Below are 22,777 nucleotides of genomic sequence, written 5' to 3'. Positions count from 1 at the left end.
TTCAAATAACTGTGAGGGTGTTGCTGTGTACATGCTGACAACAGAGTTTTCTTGTCATTGTTCTTGTGTGCTCGTGAGCATTGTCATTAGTGGAGCATTGTGGTAGTTCAGAGGAATTTAGAAGGAAACCCCGTAGAGGGAGGTTCAGAGGTCGGAAGCTATTTTTAACAGGGTTGTTATCTCTACTGTGTTCTCCTGGTCCAGAGAGAGAAACCAGTCTGACTGAAGTGCTGTGGCAGGGGTCAGGTGTTGAGTGACACGCACGCACGCACACACACCATAGTCAAGTACAGGACCGGACGTCCAGCAGTCAGTTAAATAAAAAGACGTTGTGTTTTGTTCATAGACAGACAGTGAAATAAAATACATATGATGGTGTGTGTTCAGTTTGAAGACAGTACATGAAAAGACATGGATGGTGTGTTCTGTAGAGGGAAATGTACTGCAGCAAGAACCAGGAGAATGGAGTTGAATGTTGACAAGTGAAGCTGCATGATTAAATGCAGTGTGACTTGTCACAAGGAGGTGAGAAAGTTAGGAAGCACAAACACACACTCACTGCTATCTCACCCTATTCTTACTCTCATGTACATGCACATGCGCACACACACAGGCTCACAAAACTCCAGTTCATGCGTTAGACCAGGGGTAGGCAACCTGCGGCTCTAGAGCCACATGTGGCTCCTATAGGCCCTCTCCCGTGGCTCCCAGTTGCTACGGCAAAGAAGTATGAAAAGGAATAAGAGGTTTTCTTTTTCTTTTCTTTTCTTTTTTTTTATTTTTACATTTAATCATAATTTATTATTGAATTTGTAGTAGGCATAAAGTTATTCATTCATTTTGATATTGCAAAACAATGTTGCCTATACACCAGATAAAAATAAGAATCATATTTAATGAAGGAAAATGGAAGAATAGAAGAATGTATTCATGATAAGACATCTGTTTGTTTTCATCACCAATGCTGCTGGCTTACTGGTATACAGTATACTTGACATGCTTTGAGAAATTAGCAAACTAAATAATGATAGTTTGCTTACTTAAAGCAAACTATAGCGGCTCCAGATAGAATTGCAATACGTTCTTGGGCCAAAAATGGCTCTTCTGATAATAAAGGTTGCCTACCCCTGCGTTAGACAGACAGCTAACACTCACACATAGGCCTATAGTAGATATTTGGGCGACTTTATTTGAAAAAACACAGTATTAATCAACCATTGAGCATGGCTTAAAGCAGTGGTTTTCAACCAGTGGTCCCCAGCTAAATGATGGAGAGTTGGTAACCAAATGGACCCTTATAGATCTTTAACTCTTGAGAGCGTAAAATGAAACTGGGTCTATTTGGTTTCATTTTACGCTCTCAAAAGTTACATTATTGTTAAACATCTGCATTACTTTATTTACAAGAAGTCTACAACAATATATTCTTTCGTTTTGGGTCTGCGAGGCCGCTAAATGTCATCAAATGGTGGTCCGTGCCATGGCTGAGATGACGAATAAATAATGGCCCTTGATGTGAAAAAGGTTGAAAACCACTATTGGTCTGGCATGACAGTCCATTGACTACGACTCACGTTTGCCTGACGTTACAGCCGCCCATTTCCAAAGCGATGGTTGTATGATTTCCAGGAAGCCACTGGATTCCATTCATTTCAGTACGGTTACCTAAAAAATAACCACATAGTGACGCTGAGTCAGTTATTCAAGTTCAGTAATGTTGTAAGGACTTGGGATATAAACTTACACAAAATAAAAAAATAAAGCCATTAACTCTCGCCTCTCCCTCCGTTTCTCGATTAAATTAAATTGAAATTCAAAGGTGCTTCATTTTAGCTTTCTATCTCTCTAGGCAAGGGAAACATATGTTTATATTGATAAAACAAGTGGGGAAAGAATATTAAAATTGCGTGTGAGGACTGACAGTGGACTTACGGTCGACTGACGGTGGACATCACTCACTGTACAACCCAGTTTACAGCTGACAGGGTCCATGTTATACAACCTAGCGTATTGCTACCAGGGGCCACAGGTTGTCAAGACGCACTGTTGCTCTGATCACCAAACTTTGCACAAACATTGTTCAGGGGTCTAGCATGATCATATGGCATGATGATGCTAGAGCAGTGTTACAGCAGGGTTTAACATTTCAAATGGCCATACTTCAGTGCAGGCGCGGAAAGTTCTTATAACGGCAGTGGGTGCCCTCCCGCCCCGCACCCCAGTGCGGGAGCGCACTCGCCTATTAGTTTGCATTGCACAGTGCGCTATTTCCGAACGCCCCCATTGTGTCAGTTGGTGCTTCAGCCCTCAAGCACCCCCGGACTCGACGCAGCTGCTTCAGTAACAATTTTGATGATCAGATTGAGCTTGAAAATAGGACTAAATCTTCAGGTTGCATACAATAGTGATCTGATAATCTAGTTAAAGATCTAGGCCTATAGAATAAAGGAATGTATGATGTCACACTTGCCTAGTGTGAAAAACCGGGAAAATGGGAAAAAATATATAAATAACCTCCAGGCAGTCCTTGATGCAGAGGGTCTTTATTCACCCAAAACAAAAGTATTTACATTGATACTGGACAGGTGGCACCTGGACAGGTGGCACCTGGACAGGTGGAACTCCTTCCACCTCCACAGTCCTACTTAGACTGCCAGACAGTGGGAGGCCTCCCTACATATAAAGGCTAAGCCCCTCCCACTGGAACATACCACCCTGCATTGATTCCACAATTAAACCAGTACTTCATAATGTCCAGTGACAACACATATTATTCATCACATTATTATTATACATCACTTATTATTCAATCAATTAACCATATCATCCAAACAATGAGAAAGCAGGGTACTCTAGTCTAAACAAACCCTCATACTGTTGGTAGGTTCCCCACACACCCCACAGCTGATAGTTGCTCCCTACCATGGAGACAACAAGCAATTAACAACCAAGAGTCATCCAATATACATATAAGCCCGAAATAATATAATTCTCTGCAACATACACAAAAAATAATAATTCAAACTTTAGGCATTCAGTCTCAGTGGCAGGGTGAACTGCCACATATGAACAGAGCTGTGTTGGTACAATTAACTTAAATTACACTTAAAAGTCCAATAATGTGAATTGGAAATTTGAATTTGAATGTCCAACATGACTGCATGCTCCTTTCTAGTTTTCTTATTGTTGTCTTATCATTTGATTTAGTCCAATGGGGTTTCTGCCTGGTGGCTTTGTTTGTGTTTGTCCCAGAACCAGCTGGCTGAGGCGGTATATCTGTGGGTGAGAGTTTTGTTATAAAGTAGACCATGTCAGTCACTTTCTTTTAGGTGATTATGCAATGTAATTGTCTCTTTCAATTTGTACAATAAGTAGGTATCATCCTAATTATGCCCCCCCCCCCTTCTCTCTCTCTCTCCCTCTCTTTCTAGCCTCTATGGACCTGCCAGGAAATGATACAAGCCTTACGGAGCAGTCACAACCACATCCCACACTTGCCCCCTCTGAGAACCCAACTGCCACCACCACACACATTTCCCATAGCAGCACCACTATCACACACACAGTCCTTCCTGCCTCAAAACAAACATACATCACCCCGCCCCCTCCTACCACATCACCACACCTCGCAAGCTCACACACGCCCACCCACCAGACCTCTGCCTCTAGCCCGCCCCCTCATCCCGCCGCCCATCACCCCAAAACAACCATACCCACCACTGAATCACCGGGCAAACTGCACCCTAGTATAGAGGCCGACATCACCACTGCTATCAGCATCCAGTCCAGTTCAACCAGTAGCACCCACCAAGAGATCCCCATTCCCCCTGTCACCTCGCTCCCCACTCCCCAGTCTGACTCGCATCCTGAGACCTCCAATCCAACGCACCCCAAGTCTACCTTCAGTCCACCAAGCAGCTCCTCTGTCCAGGCGAAACCTCACGTTGATTCCCCATCCCAACTCAACATGGGGGGTGATGGTAAGTGGATCTAGTTTTGTATCTTGGTGCTTCTGTGTATACAGTCTATTTACCATTATATTATGACACAAACAGAATTGAATTGAACAACAAAGAAAATGCTGTTATTTGTTTTCCAACACAAGCCAGTTCTTGCCCTTAACACACACGCACGCATGTGCACGTGCGTGCGCGCACACACACACACACACACACACACACACACACACACACACACACACACACACACACACACACACACACACACACACACACACACACACACACACACCAACTAATACTACTACTACTATCTATACACAGCACACAACATTCACAAGCGAACATGTGCACTTCCCATCCACAACTTATAGAAGTGCCATCTCCACCAACCACTCCACAATCAGTGCTCTGTTTGGGTCAAGGGACAGAGACAGTCATGGGACTAGAGCCGCGAGCATTATCTGTTCTCGTCACTCCTCTTTTTCCCCTCTTTTCTTTTTCTCTTTCTCTCATCTTCTTGACTTCTTCACACACTTTGTCTGTCTTGGGAATTGTTTATTTTGGCTTAAGCTTTTGTTCTGCCTTTTCACCAGGCCATCATTCCTAATTAGAGTTAATTTTGTCTAGTTGAATAAAGTTTAAATAAACACATACATAATCTCTCTTTGCTTCTCTCCCTCTGAGGTTGTATTAGTTCTAGTTTAGGCTTGGTGATTTGCCTCTGCAGTATTTACAGTTTTACAATTTTGTGGTGCTTCTTCATTATTCTGGCACAAAACTAACTGAGTGTACAAAACAGTGTCTCATAGCAACGTCTGTCCAGACATACTGTACATACACAAATCCGCAGATAAATACACATATACTTGTGCCTGCTCACTCATGTGCATGCCAAACACACATATTTGGTAAAAAGTTTCACTGTGATTATATCAACAGCACTCCCAGTGAAAGGCTGCTTCATTGATCTCCCCCAGCGCAATGAATGCAAGTAGAGGCAGGTTCAAGATACAGACGTTTCATGCTAGGAAGAATAAATCTAGTGTTGGTAACTTGGTCCTGAGCTACATCGAGACGATTCCAGATACACATGCTGTTCCAAGATTCAATACAGATATACATGATGCGCCTATTAGGTTTCACACCTCTTTAAATCAGACTAACCTTACTCACTAGTCACTACTTTAACTACCCGATCCCTGGGGGAAATTTAAATGTTGTCTCCACCAGGCCGAAGGCATGGGGAGAGTATGTTTTGCACTCCGTCCGTCCGTCTGTCTGTCTGTGTGTGTGTGTGTGTGTGTGTGGGGGGGGGGGGGTGTCAGTCTGTGGACAGCTAATCTCTGGCCCCGTTGCCTTGCGCAGCCAAACTCTGAACACACTCTCCCTAGCTGAACCTCTGCCCCACATCCTGATTGGCTAAGATTGGCGTCCAAAGTTCACAGGACTGCTCCGTTTTGAACAAAACACATTGTGTGAATTCCGTGACATTTTGCACACACATTCCCACTAGGCCGAGGAATAAATGCCATTGAAACTTCTTGAATCAGTCTCATGGTGGTGCTATAACTGGCCTATTCGTATTCGTGTTTTTTCCTATAACTGCACCGATCTGTGTACAACTTTGTATGCACACTCCCTAGAGGCCAAGGAAAAACTTTTGCCCTGTATTTTTCACATCTGCTCTTTATAGCGCCACCAGAAGGCTGACTTATGTAAAACATTTTTTTTATATTACTCCGTCACATTTTATGAAAATGTCACGCTAATCGGTACACATGATCTCTATAGTCATGTGATCAAGACGGGTCTGCTTGATTTCTCATATTCCATCCTGATTGGCTAAGATTGGCTTCCAAAGTTTTTAGGAGTGGCCCCTTTTGTACAAAATGCCTCACATAATTAACACAGCGTCCGATTGCAGTGAAACTGTGCACGCATATTCTCACTGGGCTGAGGAAGAAATGCCACTTGACATTTCTCTAAAAACAATCCTATCCTGGTGGAGACCTGTGCCCTGAGGGGCACTTTTTCTAGTTGGTACTGTTCTTCAAAATGAGTTACGTCTATTTTGAGTGTGTTAAGTCAAGCCAGTAATCTCAGCTATATTGTGTACCACCTTGTATGTTAATGGTACAGTTTGTGTGTGCTCTGCTGACTGTACCTCCTGTGTTTTATTCAGCCACAGTAGTCCATGAGTCTGCCACGCCGGACCCCCTCCTAGCAGGTCTGGTGTCAGCCTTTATCATCACTGCTGTCATCGTCACCCTGCTCCTCTTCCTCAAACTACGCCGAAGAGACAACCGCCCTGAGTTCCGCAGGCTCCAGGACTTACCTATGGTGAATACATACAGTACATCCCTTCTATGATAGCCATAAAGCACTTTCATCACCGATTCTCACCGTTTCGCAAACCAATGGAGTTAGCTGGTTTTGTCAGAAGCGCTTTTTAATACTTTTCATTTGTGAAATATTTATTTTTAACCAACACTGAACACACAGACGTAAAGGGTGTTCAATAGCACTGATTTGTGAAAAAATATATATAACTAAAAAAATTGAGTTAGCTGGTTTCGGCCTGACAGCGATGATATGTATGTTTGTATGGAGAACCTGATGAGGCCTAGAGGAAAATGCATTGTTCTTTGGCTTTACGATAAACCTATGTATGTGTTTCTTGTGTAGGATGACATGATGGAAGACACACCATTGTCCATGTACAGCTACTAACGGAGGCAAGACTCAACCAACTGAAGAACCCAAATGCCACCGGGGCATGCCTCAGTATTCTAACCAAGTCTCCTTTCCTTCATCTCTACAGAATAAAAAGCACTGGGTAGGTGTAAGCAATTTCCTAGAAGGATCCCTCTGATTGCTTCCATTTATCCAGTGTTTTTAGAATAGAGATGTAGGAAAGGGAATGATGGTGACTTTTAAGGTCAACAGCTGCCAAAAGCTGCACCCAATTTGGTCTCTGTATGATAATTAGGCCAACAATCGACCATATTCTACACAGGAAGATTCTATAACATGTTTGCCTTGACAAGTTTGATGGGACTAAGTTGACCCAGATCCATGCTTATAATGCATGCATCGTCATCCATTGGAGGATGCTCTCATTAGCAGTGACATCACTGAATTAGCAGAATAAAAAAATGCTTACGGCACCACTGGGACAAAACTAGCCCTGCAAGGCACTGGTCTGAGAGCAGTGTTGTATTTTCTATATACTGGTGGATGGAAGGGATTGGGCTGAAATGCACCAGAGACCCGCATCGTATTTGTACACAAAGCCCTATACATGCTGGTGAATTCGAGGGGCCAGAGTAACGTGTTGAGACGAGGTAGTACGGCAAAAGGCCTGATTTGAGTGTTATTAAGTTTGCACTTTATGTTTAAAAGTGTGGAAGAAAAAGGAAAACGTAATTGTGTGTTTGAGAAAAAGAATATACAGGTATGTATGTGTGTGTGTGTGTGTGTGTGTGTGTGTGTGTGTGTGTGTGCGCGCGTGTGTGTGTGTGTGCGTGTGTGTGTGTGTGTGTGTGTGTGTGTGTGTGTGTGCGTGTGTGTGCGCGTCTGTGCATGAGAGTATGTGAATTGTTTGTCTGTGTGTTTGCGTGTATGTACTGTACAGTATAAGGATTCGCATATTTCTAAATGTGCATTCAAGGGGGTTATTTAATTGTTTTTATTGCTATAATTAAGGTCCTGCTGTCTTTGGGCCTTAAGCCTCATTTATACTCAGTCGCACAGTGGTGTCAGAGAAAATAAATATGTTATTTATGACGAGCAACACTGCCGTGCAGCAGAATATAAACGCCAATAAATAATCCTTCTGACATCGGAAATTCTTCCGGTTCAAAAAGGCTTTCCGAGCTATAATAGTTCGGAGAGTCAGGAAGACATGTGTTGTTGCATGCGTTCAGAGGAAAGGTTCTGGGACCACCTTTCCGAAAATCAGAATGACGTAAATTTGTAGTTGCATCCCCTCCCTTTCCGAAGAAAAGGGAGGACAGAGATGAACCGCGCTTTAGGCTTTAGTGTGGACATTAGTCTTTAGCCCAGGAGAGTGCCTTGCACAGGGTAGGAACTGCTCTCTTTACTGTATATACTCTATATTCATCTTCAATCTTCATTACATTCATAGACAAACCCTTTTTTACCAGTCGTTTCCACTAGTGGTTTGATTCCCATATACAAACAAATGCCCAGGGCAGGAGTGCTGTTAGGACTTGCCTCAGTTTGCACTTCTAAGCAGAGGCTGTCAGTCATGAGATGACAGCTGTAGACCAGAATTGGCCAGACTCCTTTCCACACAATGCAAGCATTGTCCAATGTATTGTAATTGCAACAAATTCTCATCGTTATGTTCTACGGTACTACAGCATCACTTTACTTTTCAGAAAGCACTGTAGTAAAGCCACAAAGTAAATGTACCCACAGTGATTAAATCAGTCACCAGTTGTACATATTTGCTGTGCACAGGTAGAAAATAATAGTGGTATATGGGTTGGCTCATACAAAACAATTTGTAGTTGTGGAACTAATACCTGTGGGTATTTGCTCTTTATACAATAACTATCTGGCTATAAACTATAGTTTTAGATTTGTGTCATTACAGAAAGGTCCCAAAGCTGCCCTGCATTTGATATTCCCTTTTATGAAGTGCCATATTTGTCCCGAGAGGTTTTGCTCTCTGTTGTGGATCATGGAGTGATCTCTTGATGTTTTATGATTAAAGATATTTAAAAAAATGTCCTCTGGGCTTTCTGATTCACATTACAAGCCTTTCCTCTCATAGTTTGTTGTTAAATTCTTGTGAATTGCTCTTTGACACCAGACAGAAGAACAAAGATACAATCACACAAACAGAACTTAGAAAACCAAGCTCTTTTATTTAAACTGTTACAGACCTTTATTGTCAGAGCCTAAATACAGCGCATTTCTTTTACAGACTGTACAGTGAATCAATGTACTACTTTGCGAGCAGCAGCTTAGTGCAACAGTTGGCAAATATCATACTACTGCCGTAGAAAGGCTCAATTCATCTCCCCAACAGTCATTAGTCACTATCTGGGCACAAACGCAAATAAATGACTGTTTTCAACCACAATACTGTTGTTCTATTTCTGTAAAGGAAATTGTGTTAGCAGACTTAGCACAAAGTTTGTCAGAATACAACTGCCGTTCAGGAGGTAGAGTGTGGCCATTTGGGAAACCCAACCGGTTTTTCTCTCTCATAGTTCAATGAACACTAAAGATTTTGTATATTGTCAATTAGTCATTCTCTTTCGTTGAGCTAAAGAGAACCTGTGGTCACTCTGATCTCAGAGGACACCGAACATCATGTGTGAATTGCAACAAATTAAAATAGATCCATCTGTTTCCAATTTTGTTGAAGCATATACTGTATATAATATGGTGCTGACAAAACAGTCTTTGGACCCCCTTGAAAGTGAGATGGTACATCTCAAGCAATCATTCCCATCCTAATAAAATAATTTCAACCCATTAGACTCGAACAAGATTATGTACATAAACCAGTGGTTCTCAAATGTATTTGGCCACGGACCCCCATCAGAAAATATTTTGTTACAAAAACCTTCAAACCTTTTCACAAATAGCAGATCTACATGCTCACAACACGTCCGAATGTGTAAGTATAGTGGTTGCCTGCATCCTCTGACAGATAATTCCCAGAATGCCATGCAGACTGAACATGTGGAGACAGTTACAGGAGTTTATTCAAAGAGAACTCGCTGATATCAGAGTAGTTCTCAGCGGTTTCTGTGGCCTGATCTCCTTCAGCGTCTTGTGATTGACCGTTAAGCAGGGGAAAGGAAATACCGTGCCTGCCGAGCAGGATCAGATAGGTATGTGTAAGTGGTTAACCTCAGTCCAATCAGATTCAGAAAACCTTCTTTTAAAAAGGTCATAGGTCATTAAAGCTAAGGTCAGGTCCCAATTGTTGGTTTTCCTCATCCAGAAGGTCATCGTCGTCGTCGTCATCATCGTCATCATCATCGTCGTCATGATCATTGTCCTCCAGGTCACTGCTTGGACCTGCAATACCACTTTGCCTAGACTTCGTGCTCAGGCGTACATGCAGGACATCTTTTTGATGAGGAGCTGGCAGCGACGAAGAACAGAGAAGAAGCAGTTAGTGTGTGTGTGTGTGTGCACGCGCGATAAGATCATCAAATTAGGCAGGCTGTACAGATGGCTCTAGGAAACATTTAGAACACAGATCTCAATCTCTAATGTGAATGTTGACCTAAACGGTAGTGTACAAATGGAACCACAGGGACCCATAGGTCTCGGTTCCATTTGTACTATCTTCAGAGTTAAACTAACACAAAGGATTTTACTCGGTGCACACACGTGCATTCATTGCGCACACACACATATGCAAGTAAGTATGTGCTACGTGCGAAGTCTGCAAACACACATTTTGCAAGGAAGAGGTTGGCTTTGCAGAGATTGGTGCAAAGGAAATGAGAGCTTCTGTGTTCTGTCCCCGGGCGGGGAAACACATCAAGACTATAAACCGCAGCTTCTATATGTCTAACCGTGCATCTGCCAAGTCAGACTCCTCACCTTCATCCGTTTTTCAACCTGTGGGGCAGGGACCACTGGTTTATGATAATATAAATCCATATATACAGATAAATATGAACTTAAAGGGATATTTCACTTTCAATTTTTTTAGGTCATTTTAACATCTACTTGGGCTTTTGTGAATACCCAAGACCGGCTGCCGTTAAGTGGTCAGATGGGTGGACTTGAACAGATATTCAAGTGGGCCTTGATCCAGAAAAGGTTGGGAACCACTGCTCCAATCGTTGTCCTTCTTTTCATCCTTAATCCCTTTAGCTCTTCCTCTCTGCCGCCAACGTGTAGCCTCGTCTTCTTGTATCGTTCCGATAAGGCCACATCAACCTCTACATTCATGTCGGTTAAACACCCAGCCTGGTGCTGCTCCAGTCCCCAGTGACTCATACGTTGTTGGGATGAGTCACAGAGAGAACGTTGGGCACAGATGTGTGAGGGGGAGGGAGGGAGGGAAGGGGAGGGGCACCAAAGTAACATGTTCAATCCCGCATTAAAAAAAGGAATAAATCCTCCCTCATTCTGAGCCCATCTGGTGACCTGCCCATCTAAAGAACTGAGTGCCTGGTCTGGTGTTTAATGTGTGTGTTTTATGTGCGCTATGATTGTCATGTAAAAGTGGGGGTAGGGACCATACAGAGGGGTAGTAAAAAAAAAAGGTAACCGACTCATTATTCAATCTGGGAACCCATCGGAAAAAAAAGAGGATAAAACAATGCTGTTCTCGAGAGAGGGGCTAGCGCTCCTCAAAAACAAGAAATGACTCAAGTCAGTATATTACAGGTATATCAGCTTGCATTCCATTCTCTTGCATATTGTGGGGCTTTCTGTAGTCGCGTTTGCAGACTCTAGTCATGGTGCGGTGGGGGAGAGGAGAGCGGGCTGTCCCATTGGCCGTGGCGCTTAGTGTCCCATTGGCCGTATAGGGCTAGTCTCCCATTGGCTAGAGGCCAGCCAATCATGAAAATCTCGCCACTAGACAACGTGACTAAGCAAGTCTTATGTAAATGACTACCGTAAACTACATAACAAGTGGCTTCCATGCTTTACCACGATTTACTTCAGTGCTCACCAGTGTCTAGGACATCCTCCAGCCATGACAGGTCATCTGAACTGACCTCCGCCAAGCTAGGGGTGGGGCTAAAGTCCTCTGAGTCAGAGTCTGGCTCCTCCTCTTGAACTCTGACCCCTTTATTGTGGCTGCTGGGAATTTGGACCGGATCGGCCGCTGGAAACATTGCCACAGCAGGGTAAAGAAAACACTGGGTTAAGTACTTTATCATGTAATGTATATTGTCTGTCAGGAAACATCATTTGTCCAAAACTGTTATTTTTCAGCATTTTGAGCTTGTAGATCTCTTCATGTGACCACGTACCGAGTACCGACTGTAGGTGTGCTACCCGTTCAAAACATATGAAAATAACGGTAGTGGGTCACACACCAAGACAATAGGGATATCTGGGCATAGCCGCTTCCCAGATGCCACGCACACGATGTATTGGGTGGATGCTATTAAAGAATAATGCTCTATTCTAATGTATGTAACTGATCTACGAACGGCAAAAACATTCCCCAGCGACCTACATTAGCTGTGTTTAAACAATGCTCTATTCTAATGTATGTAACTGATCTATGAAAGGCAAAAAAACTCCCCAGAGACCTACATTAGCTGTGTTTAAACAATCCCGTAATAATTTTGCTTTGTATATATGTATATTTTGAAATTGCTAGTCACATTGTTGATTGCTAACAAGAGACTTTATTACACAGTCCCAATCTGTGATTACCCACCGGGTGTGAGGTGATTAGCGGTGATTTTGTGCACCTGCACTGTGTCACCACTCCTTTAAAAGGAAGTCACTCTAGTCTCCACACTGATGAAGGCTGGATAGCCGAAACGTTTGTCCCTGTTCAAAAATGCAATAAATATGTTGAACTGAATTAAGTCTTGGTGTGTGTGACCCACTACTGTTATTTTGAGCTTGTAGATCTGCAATTTTCGCAATGTTTTTGTATGATGCTGTAGTGTGATCGAGTAAGGCATTAAGTCGGGCACGGAAAAACTAGAATATGGAGATAAGAGGTTTCTTTCTGACCGACAACAACGATATGTTAACACACCAAACGCCCAGGGTTATTTAATCCATTAAATCAGAGCGCCCAGCGATTTATAGCAGCGGAGCACATTTAGCAACAGACTGGATGTTATCCCGGATGTAGCTGAAGTAGCTTGATGTAGCCAAAACACTCCCGAGGCGATCGACAACAACGGGAGGTATGATTAATTCTAACGCGAATCGACGGGACCGCGATGTGCCGTTTAACACATAATCTTTTCTTAGAATTAGACGGAATAATTTAGATCAAGAGTTATTCACGTATTAAGATTTTCGATCTCGTCGGCTAAAGTGGGGTGGAACATTTTCGATGACGTCCCATCGGAAAATAACATTGAATGTTGAGCAAGAGACGCTCCCAGCCTGTGGAGCGATGCGATCGGTTTTGATATCAATAATCTCCGTACTTTTTATCAATCTCCGTCCTGATCGCTGGGCGTTACTAATTGATTGAACGGAGAACTCCGTCCTTGCCGCACAGGGTGTTAATAAAGAGCGGGAGAGAGTCAGAGCATCAGCGTGTGGGGGTCATTGTAGTCCATTACCAGTGGTTCTAAACCAGTACTGGATCAGAGCCCACTTGAAAATCTCTAACGTGTGTGTGCGGCCCACGGCCCACCCATCTGACCACTTAAGGCGGCAGCCGAAGGTGGTTCGATGTGCATTTTCAGAGCATGTTCATTTTAACCATCAATCAAACGATTGTGTTCTTGTTTGGGAATAATAACAAAGTATTCCTATTTATCATAATGATTTTTGGAAGATTTGTTTTTTACATATTATTTTTTCATGTTGTATTATGATTTAACAGGTTGGGAAGGAAGAATCCTAAAGAGCAGGAGAGCAGCCGCTTGTTCTCACCTGATGTGCGTTGGGAAATTAAAGGTGTGGGCTGGTGTTGGTCTCTGAGAACCAGATCCCTGACCTCATCTTTGAGTTGTGCCACAGTCGCTCTGTTGACAGAAGCAATAACCATTATTGGGCAAAGACATTGACACACAAACACACCCAAGAACAGACACAGGTTCAAACACACACAAGAAGGCAGCATGTCTTCTATTATATGGAAGCATATTGCACACCTAAAGTAGACTATCTACAAGCTCTCAATGCGTCTGCAACACATTGAGAGCTTGTAGCTAGGCTACTTTCAGTAGCATTTGAAAGTGGTCAAACTAGCAATATGTGCAGAAGCGATTGCCATAAAATCCTATAATTTGGTCACAAATTGCGCATTAGGACACCATTTTTCAGTAAACCCATGAGTATACACAGTAACATACCTGATCTGGTGGACCTCTTGCTGTGTGTGAGTGTACTGTGATACAGTCTTGGCCACGTCCAAGCAATGTGTTCTGTAACCGTCTGTGAGCTCCTCTAGCATCTGGGCCGACGTGAAAAAGTTCAATCAGAAAGAGATTCAATTTATTGGAGTGTATCTTTTCACAAGTTGCTCATGTTAGTTCAGACTGAAAAAAAAAGACAGGCACACAATTGTACTGTAGATAGTCTGTAAAAAGCCACGCTGTAATATATTGAAGTTGGCTGACTGTGTGTTTGTCTGTGTGCCCAAATATGGACATGCCATAAAACAGTACAAAACAGCGTTGTTAGGCAAAGATTTCAATTGTGATATGTACAACGTTAGACCAGAGCTTGTTTAGCAAGAGAGAGACAGAGACAGAGCTCCCTCTGTCTCCAGACCAGAGCTCCATCAATGAGAGAAAGGGAGTGAAGGCAGTGTGCACAAAACATTTGACGTGAATTAGTCCAGCAGTTTGCAAGTTTAGCTTTGAGTCTTAGACACATGTATGTACACAAAGAGTGTCAAAGACTGTTAATAAATGTTGTGAAAATGTGTTGTGACTTTGATTGAAAAGTTGTAATACAAATAGTTCCAATGGCATCTAAATGTAAGGTTGCAAATATGTTTATCGGTGTTGCGAGGATGAGGGGGTTCCTGGAAAAAAATCTTCGTCCCAAGGGATACCTGGGCCAAATAGGTTTGGGAACCCCTGCTGTTGGTGTACTCTGTGCCACTTTACTCTGTGCTGTACTCTACTGGCCACTTTAGGCGTTGCAGATTTCCGTGCTCAGACATGCATACATACGGACACACATAGCTCCGTAATAGAGTGGCGGCACCGCTCAAAAACAGTAATATTTACTGTAGACTAGAGGAACAAATATGTAAATAAAGAAGCCATTTACAGTGACATTATGCATGGTGTGGTATTTCCAGAAGTAGAATACACACAGATTTTATGTTGTGCCAACAAAGCACTGGATTATACCACATTAGGACTGTAAACTAACAATGTGTTCAGTTTACCTTACAGCTGCGTTCGTACTGTCTCCTGGACTCCCTCCCCTCTGACTGCTGCACAAACACATCCTCCTCCTGTCGCCCTGTCACATGGGAAAAGGGAAAGGGGAGGTTAATGTTCAATCTTTATTCCAGACTCATGGTCCACAATACATACAAAATAACAAAACAAACAAAACAAAAAAAACAACCAACAATAAATGTAAACCATAAAGAATATGCTCACAGTTTGTAGAGGCTGTTACACCAATGTCTCCAAATCATAGAAGAGAACCGATTGGAACTCTTCACAGGGTTGGTTAAAATCATAATGACACAGCTGTCAGACTCAACTAACCGACACATGAATTTATGCATTAAGTTTCTCAGAAGGGCTTGACAAGTAGGAACCCCCAAGTTACCAAACTGCTGGCTGGCACTGTACCATCTTGGTACCGCAAACAGCAACCGTAATGCATCATTATCTGCAACCTTAAGTTTATGCACTCTACTAGTTGTATACTCCACAGGTGAGCAGTATACAACAGGGTACAGAAAGCTTTACAAAGTTAGACCTTGACTTCTTTAGAGCACATCAGCATATTTGCCTGGGCATACAGTTTGTCTCACATAATAATAATGATTATAATAATAACTACATAAAGTTCCCCTCAGGGCACAGGTCTCAAACAGGACAGGTCAGGTTGTGGCGTCCTGGTGGCGCTATAATAGACCAATGGGAAAAGGGTGCCATTTCTTCTTACGCCTTGGATGGCCATTGGATGATTTGAGGCATTTTGTTCCAAAAATGTGTTTTGCAAAAATCCACCTATTGGTGGCGCTATAACAGGTCAATGTGAAAAGGGTGGGATATATTCCTCAGCCTAGTAGGAAAGTCTGTGAACAATTTCATGTAAATTGCACGCTGTGTTCATGATTTGAGGCTTTTAGTTCAAAACGGGCCAATCCTGCAAACTTTGAAAGCCAATGTTAGCCAATTAGGATGGAATATAAAATATCGGACAGATCCGTCTTGAACACATGACTTTGGAGATAGTGTGTAACCATTTGCGGGATTTTTGGACAGAATCTGGAGAAGTAATATCAAAAGGTGTGTTTTTCAAGAGTCGGCCTCATGGTGGCGCTATAACAGGCCGTTCTGGAAATTGTGGGGCAGAGGTTCAACGTTGACATCCAGGGAGTGTGTGCGCAAAATTTGGCATCAACCGGGTTAACGGTGTCGGAGATTAGCTGTACACAAACGGACGGATGGACACGTCGGACTCACACACACACACACACACACACACACACACACACACACACACACATGGACGGAGTGCAAAACATACTTTCTCCCCATGCCTTCGGCCTGGTGGAGACAATAAATAAGTTAAGAACCTAATGTGTATACACCACACTTAGCCACATATGTTGTAAAAGAGGAACATTCTTAACCAAGTAGGAGCAGGTGATTTATAGTTGCTGTACATGTTCAATACCAACGTCATGAGCAGGACTGTGCTTGTCCTTGCTACAGTATACAGCCCAGTGTTGGCATTAGGACATGTACAGTCCTGTAGAATCAATATCTGTGTGTGTTGGTGACGCACTTAGCCGAGTTTTAAGCTGGTCCACCTCACGTCGTAGCTGCTCCAACTCCTCTCTGCGGAGCTTTGAACTGAAACTGGGAGCAAAAGCAAATACATTATGAAACAAGAGTCTAAAAGCCCCGCCAGCAGACCCTAGAAGCTGTGCTGCTCCATGTAATCACATGAACCCTAGCGTCCCTATTGTGGGCATGTCATAATAGGCAAACATAGCAGAAGGAGAGCCACGGGATCACCAACATTATCATCTGGCGTGTGTGAATAGGCAGCATGTTTCATAGCAACCCACCCATTCAATTTAGAGAGATCTTGTTCTGGACCAGAGGTGTCTTTTCAGATGGGCACAGCACAGCCCTACCAGATGAAGGTGGTGCTTACAGTAATACAGTAAGAAGATTGTTGAAATATAGATTCAACACGATGTACTGGTGGCGGTGGAGTTAGCCTTGGGACAGTAGAGGAGAAAGCCCTACCAAGTCATACATATTTTCTATGTTAGCCCGTAGGGCCCGAACCCGTCTGCCTTATGCCTGGCATCACCCACAGTGTCATGTGTAGCATAAGGTAACTGTCTCAACAAGATAGAAGCCATTCCCTGTAACAAATTCCAGCTCACTCAAGTGTCTTGCCAACTTCACCATAGCAGAAAGTTAATTAACATTGGCAGCTTGATTATAGACACTTGTCATAATGTCTAAATATTAACCGCAATATTGGCTGGCCTGGTATACATACAATTAATATCTATATTAATGTTGCACCTATTCCATATCCTCATTTTTTTTTCTTTCAGATTCCTTAAAGTTCAAACTGCATCTATGAGTCACCCTGATGAACGCTTAGGTGCCGTTTATATTCTTGCAATGCATTACCCACTATATTGAAGGCTTTTTAACTTTTCTACAAGAGTGCCTTCGTCTCATCCTTTTTTGAATCCATGTAATGAAGAAGGTAAAGTCACAAACTGCATATAACAGCGACTGTGTGTGTGTGTGTGTGTGTGTGTGTGTGTGTGTGTGTGTGTGTGTGTGTGGGGGCACATGTGTCAGACTACATTTCCTTGTGTTGTACTTAACTGCACGTGCAAAACAAAACCTGCACCTAGAAGGTGGCTAAAATTCTAATATAAGACCTGATCAACATGGTGCCCCATCCAAATTTTAGTATGAAACATGGCACTGTTTACTGATGTTCCCTTAGACCCTGAAGACACTTAGACAATTTCACTATCAGTGTAAATCTAAAAAAGGTGGCTGGCAGGCAGTTGCTAGGAAATGTATTGCAATAAAATGGAAGTCTATCTACCCCTCCTCATTTGAAATAGTTCTCAGAAATGAATAGTTGTGTTTCTCGTGAGAAGATTACTTCTGAGAAATGGGTTTGACAACCTTATTGTGGAAATGTTGTCACTACCTGTATCAGAGATGTTATCAGTTGGTATCTACAGTCTACATCTAGTATTTCTTGAAGCTACTAAATACCAATACAGTATATTTGTGTCTTCTTGTGTGTGTGTGTGTGTGTGTGTGTGTGTCCCCAAATTGTTTTACCTGCCGGTATCTGTATACTTTTATTCCTGATTGTTATGTATCTGGGTTTGCTTACATTAATGGGGCTAAAATAAATGCACATTTCAGTAAAAAAAAGAAGAAAAGAAAAACACCAATTTGCCCAAGCTAACAGCAAAAAAATACTGAAATAAAACCATCACACTCACAGATCCGCCCTGCCCACTCACCTCTCCTCCGGGTTGCCTAGCGATGTGGCCCTGCTGATATGTCCCCGGAGGCTGCTCAGCTCGCGTCCAACCTCTTGCCTCCATCGCTCCATCTGTCTCTCTGCTTCCGGACTCTGTCGGCTCCTCTCCTCTTCCCTCTGCCTCTCCTTTGACTCCTCGCGTAGTCTGTGAACCTCCTCTGGGAAGGGGGCAGGAAATTGTTCTATTACTAACTTTGTGGCTGAGTTTGATATCGTCCCTGTCGGGCAGAAACCTCTTATCTCCATATTCTTAGGCCTGTCACAATTATGACAATCATTAATCGCAACTCAAGCGACATTGAATTGTCACATTCAATTTCATAATTGTGACAGCCCTTCATATTCTAACTTTTTGTGTTTTTTTGGTAAATTAATAGCCCTACTCGATCATACTACAGCGACACACAAAAGTTACAAACGTTTTGAGCTTGTCGATCTGCTACTTTTGCCGTTTTTTTATTTGAATTCTGAAAAGTAACTACTTTGGAGTTTGGAGGTTTCCATCTGACATCGATGATATCATTTTGCATTATTCATTTAAACAACTTGATCCCTATAGCATCCGTATTCTGGGTTCACGCATTGTTAGTTTGTACATCAGCCATTTTCTCTGTGAAGAGATTTGGTGTAGAAGGGGAAAGAGCGCACCTAGCACAGTGCAACTCAGGTTTGTTTTACAAAGTATACATTGTTGCTGGTTAAGACTTTTTTTTTAACTTTAGCCTTCGATTTACATGTCTTGAATTTAAAAATAAAGACAACACTACAAATACTGCAATCAGTGTGATTCATGGTATTAAATGGGTTGTACTTGGAACCAGGTGGAATCTGATGACTCAGTGATCAGATTGATGAGAAACGATTCCTTTCATCGAGCACACCCAGTAATGACTGAGATATGAAGTCTAACCACCACCGTAGGGCAAGACAAGTTACCTTTAGGCCTGTCTTGATTATTACATAATCGCCTAATCGCAATTATTTTGCATACTTTGTTATAATCATTCCCATGTGAACATTTTTGAAACATTTCCCTGTGCAACTGCAACGCCTAAAAGCCAAACAGAAATGTAATTTGTATTCATAATAATGTTGCAATGTTCCATGACAAAAACACAATTAAAATGTTAATCGCAATTATTTGTGAGACAATTAATCGTCATGTAAAATGTCATAATCGTGACAGCCCTAGTTACCTTGTAGTATCTGGATGAGACGTTGCTGTGACTGTCTTTCAATGTCAACGTCATGGAGTTTCTGGGTAAGGGACTCAATCACCTTAGATAAGGACATCGGGAGAGGTTTGAAATTTTGTCTTTGACATCTTAACAGTAGAATATTGACACACACACACACACACACACACACACACACACACACACACACACACCTGACTCTGTATCTGGACCTGTGACTGGATAGCACTTAGGTCTTCCCACTGCACAGCAAGGCCGAGAGCTGAGGAAGGCTTCTGGGCACGTGGGGGGAGAGGATGAGGAGGGTCCAGGCTGGAAGCAGCAACCACCTCCCTCACATGGAACAGATCTATCAGCAAGAGGAGGTGATGAGCATAAAAGGAAAGAAAAAGGGCTTCACTGCCATGCTTATCTAGGGTCTAGGGCCCAGTGGTTCCAAAACGTTCTAGCTCAAGACCCAAAAGAAAGATAATTAGATGTTTGCCCGGCGACCCAAACTAGTGAAAATAGCAGATATACTCAACACGTCACTTTGCGACGTGTGTTTTCACTACCTCATTATTTATTTATGGAAATTATTAGATTTTTTGATTTTATATATTGAAATTACATTGTTTTTAAATGTAGGAAGGAACCCATACAAATTGGTCCGCGACCCAAACATGGTCCCGGCCTACTGTGATCTCTAGGCAATGTCCGGAAGTGTAGTCAGACACAAAGATATGTCACAAATAGGTCATTTTTCTCATTTCACATAATCTCAGAAAAACTGAAATATTCTGATTAGCCCACCTTCTCTTCCTCTGGAGAATTTCCCTGGTGAGGTCAGTCTCTCCTGTGGGAAGATGAAAATAAAATAAAAAACCCTGGTCTGGGGATTTCTGAACTTTAGCTTCTTGTCAAAAGGTCATTTCAATGAAAGAGTTTCTATATTCAGACAACACAAACTTTTCCTTGTTGAGGTTTAGTGGTGTTATAGTGCCATCTACTGAGAGAAAGTGTGATGACTGCTTACAGTCAGTCAGCATTCTGTCTCTAGCCTGCTTCTGACAGGACACATGCCTTGTGAAAATTGTTTTTAACCTGTTTTCAATATATTTGTAATCTAATGGTGTTTTTAATGTCTACATGTCCACAATGTCTGAAGCATCACTCCCCCCAAGGTGCCACTGGCAATTGTCGCTTGGTCAAGTGATGTCTTGTGGGGATGGGAATGTATAGTCCAAAAACAAGTCAAAGAGTAAAGATTATGATTATGATTTAATTAGCATCTGCTGATGCACAAAACATAAAAAATGATTCCAGGCAGGACCTACTGGAGTCCTTTCTATGTACGGTGTTCCTCCAAGGTATGTCTGGTTGCAAAGAAAGCCTTAGTTGATATCATGCTGTTGGCGCTCCCTATACTGTAGCACATGATCAGACACAAGTATTCCAAACTCACCTTCATTTTGGCCACACTGCCATCTGTTGATGACAGAAAAGAGCTCAGCTGAGTGTCCCAGTTCATTCTAGAGCTGAATAACAAAAAGACAGACAGAACATGTAGAGCAGAGTTATTTGTTGCTCTGTACTTTAAAACAGGATCACCTGCGCTGCCTCTAGCATCGACCTTGCACTAGGAATCATTGGAAAACCGATACAGTAACTCGAGAGGTGTTTGCGCGCGTCAGGTGAAGAAACAAACCAGTTGAGATCTTTGACACTACTTGAGTGACAGATTAAATTTTAACAAGGCTGCTGCTATATTATCACTTTAATACTCATCAGCAGAATGAAAACAGTGGAAGGGAAGTGGCGAAGTAGAAATTTGTCCAGTTAGATCGATGCCAAGATCATTTCTAACCCATCCTATGAGGAGCAGCAGTAGTGGGCTTGGCACTGAACAGTGGTTCTAAAGTGTCTTTCTTGTCTCTTGAGCTGTGCCAGAGAGAGAACCAATTGCAGTTACACCAGGGGACATCTATCTATTGACCCGAATGTGAATATGGCATCATTATAAAGCTACGTCACATGTTTTACGTTATCATATCAGCCTTGATACAAGACTGTCATCATGACTGTGATATCATTATTATCTGGCCAAAGGGATGGGGAGAGAGTATGTTTTGCACTCCGTCCGTCCGTGTGTGTGTGTGTGTGTGTGTCTCGTGTGTGTGTCTGTTCGTTCTGTTATCAGCTAATCTCCGGCACCGTTAATACAAGCAGATCAGAGATGCAAATTGGATGAATGGGGAGTCAATGGAGGTGGAGGGTATTGCAACTCTAGATTCATCCCATTATAAAACAAGAAATGATCACATAGTGATATTTGTCAGGTGAAAGAAGCGCTGTCTCCGTTGTGTTCTCCAACCCCATATTAGCATGATTATTATTTTAGTAACGTTTGTTTCCGACGTTCTGAGCGTGGTTCAATTGTTGTGGCTTTCCTGCTGTCCAGCAGCTGTTTTTGCTTCGAGATGGTAAAGCTTTAATGCAAAATACTGCATTAAAAGGGCATTTAAGTATATATGGAAGTTTTGTGGAAGTAAAATAACCATTCCAATCAATTCCCCATATTTGAATTATGCAGAAAAGTGGTTTCATTGGTTCAAAAGTTCATCATATTATTTGTTGTCACAATTTGCATGTGACAATATAGGGGTGCATGTATTCAATGCATGATAACTACCAAAGCTGCTAATCTGCGATTGTTATCATACAAAAATGTGAAGTGGAGATGTACAGCTAGTCGTAGACTAGCCCCACAAGCAGAACCCAAATGTAGTAAAGTTTCTGACACTTTGATTAAAGCGACAATCAAATTTCATAAAAGCTTTATGTAGGGTTCCGAGAGGGGCTAGTCGTAGACCTGTATTTGATAGATTCTGACATTTTCAATTTCAGAATCAATAAAATCTAGTCTAAATCTTAGGATATATGGTCACACGCTCCCTTCTACGTTTACATAAAATCATCTGTACAACTACATGCAAACACACTGATTTTAAAATAGCTAATGAGCTAACGTGACACATTTATTTAATAATCTGCAAACTGCTCGATCTGCACGGCTAGCAGAGGCAAAAGTTGTACAATACGTGGAATGGTGAGTCACTATAGGTTGCTACTGCTAATGTAGTAAATGTTTGTAGTCATAACTGCAGGGATAATAATGGATATAATATAATAATAACATACTCGCCGTACTGCGATATACTTTTAAATCCAACAACGGAA

The 22,777-nt window shown here is 42.3% G+C and overlaps 2 protein-coding genes across 2 annotated transcripts in view; one reads left to right on the top strand and one right to left on the bottom strand.

Moving 5' to 3' along the window:
- The window catches only part of LOC308319713 (uncharacterized protein), a 14,675-nt gene extending 5,955 nt beyond the window's left edge, over positions 1 to 8,720 (top strand). The window contains exons 3-5 of the mRNA XM_080769872.1: positions 3,432 to 3,980; positions 6,145 to 6,302; positions 6,648 to 8,720. Of these exons, the coding sequence (XP_080625998.1) occupies positions 3,432 to 3,980; positions 6,145 to 6,302; positions 6,648 to 6,692 (752 nt within the window). The 3' untranslated portion in view covers positions 6,693 to 8,720. The remainder of the gene's footprint in view (positions 1 to 3,431; positions 3,981 to 6,144; positions 6,303 to 6,647) is intronic.
- On the bottom strand, positions 7,560 to 22,777 carry LOC308319711 (uncharacterized protein). The gene is made up of 12 exons (XM_080769870.1): positions 22,739 to 22,777; positions 21,003 to 21,075; positions 20,351 to 20,393; positions 19,753 to 19,907; positions 19,559 to 19,640; positions 18,343 to 18,520; positions 16,608 to 16,681; positions 15,022 to 15,098; positions 13,973 to 14,073; positions 13,551 to 13,642; positions 11,644 to 11,799; positions 7,560 to 10,091 (listed from the first exon to the last, which is right to left on the bottom strand). The coding sequence occupies exons 2-12, from the start codon at positions 21,066 to 21,068 to the stop codon at positions 9,895 to 9,897; spliced, it is 1,221 nt and encodes a 406-aa protein (XP_080625996.1). The 5' UTR covers positions 21,069 to 21,075; positions 22,739 to 22,777; the 3' UTR covers positions 7,560 to 9,894.

Source organism: Protomyctophum bolini, assembly GCF_963924005.1.
Source record: "Protomyctophum bolini genome assembly, chromosome: 8".
Classification (NCBI taxonomy): domain Eukaryota; kingdom Metazoa; phylum Chordata; class Actinopteri; order Myctophiformes; family Myctophidae; genus Protomyctophum; species Protomyctophum bolini.
Note: the sequence above shows the minus strand (reverse complement) of the source record. Positions and strands in the feature narration are given on the sequence as shown.

Bases quoted from the DNA above. Each gene is read 5' to 3' on its own strand.
- LOC308319711 (XM_080769870.1), bottom strand. From the start codon at position 21,068: ATGAACTGGGACACTCAGCTGAGCTCTTTTCTGTCATCAACAGATGGC. The intron at 19,908-20,350 runs GTGGGCTAATCA...TCTTGCTGATAG, and splicing joins ATTCTCCAGAGGAAGAGAAG to ATCTGTTCCATGTGAGGGAG. The intron at 19,641-19,752 runs GTGTGTGTGTGT...TCCTTATCTAAG, and splicing joins AGGTCCAGATACAGAGTCAG to GTGATTGAGTCCCTTACCCA.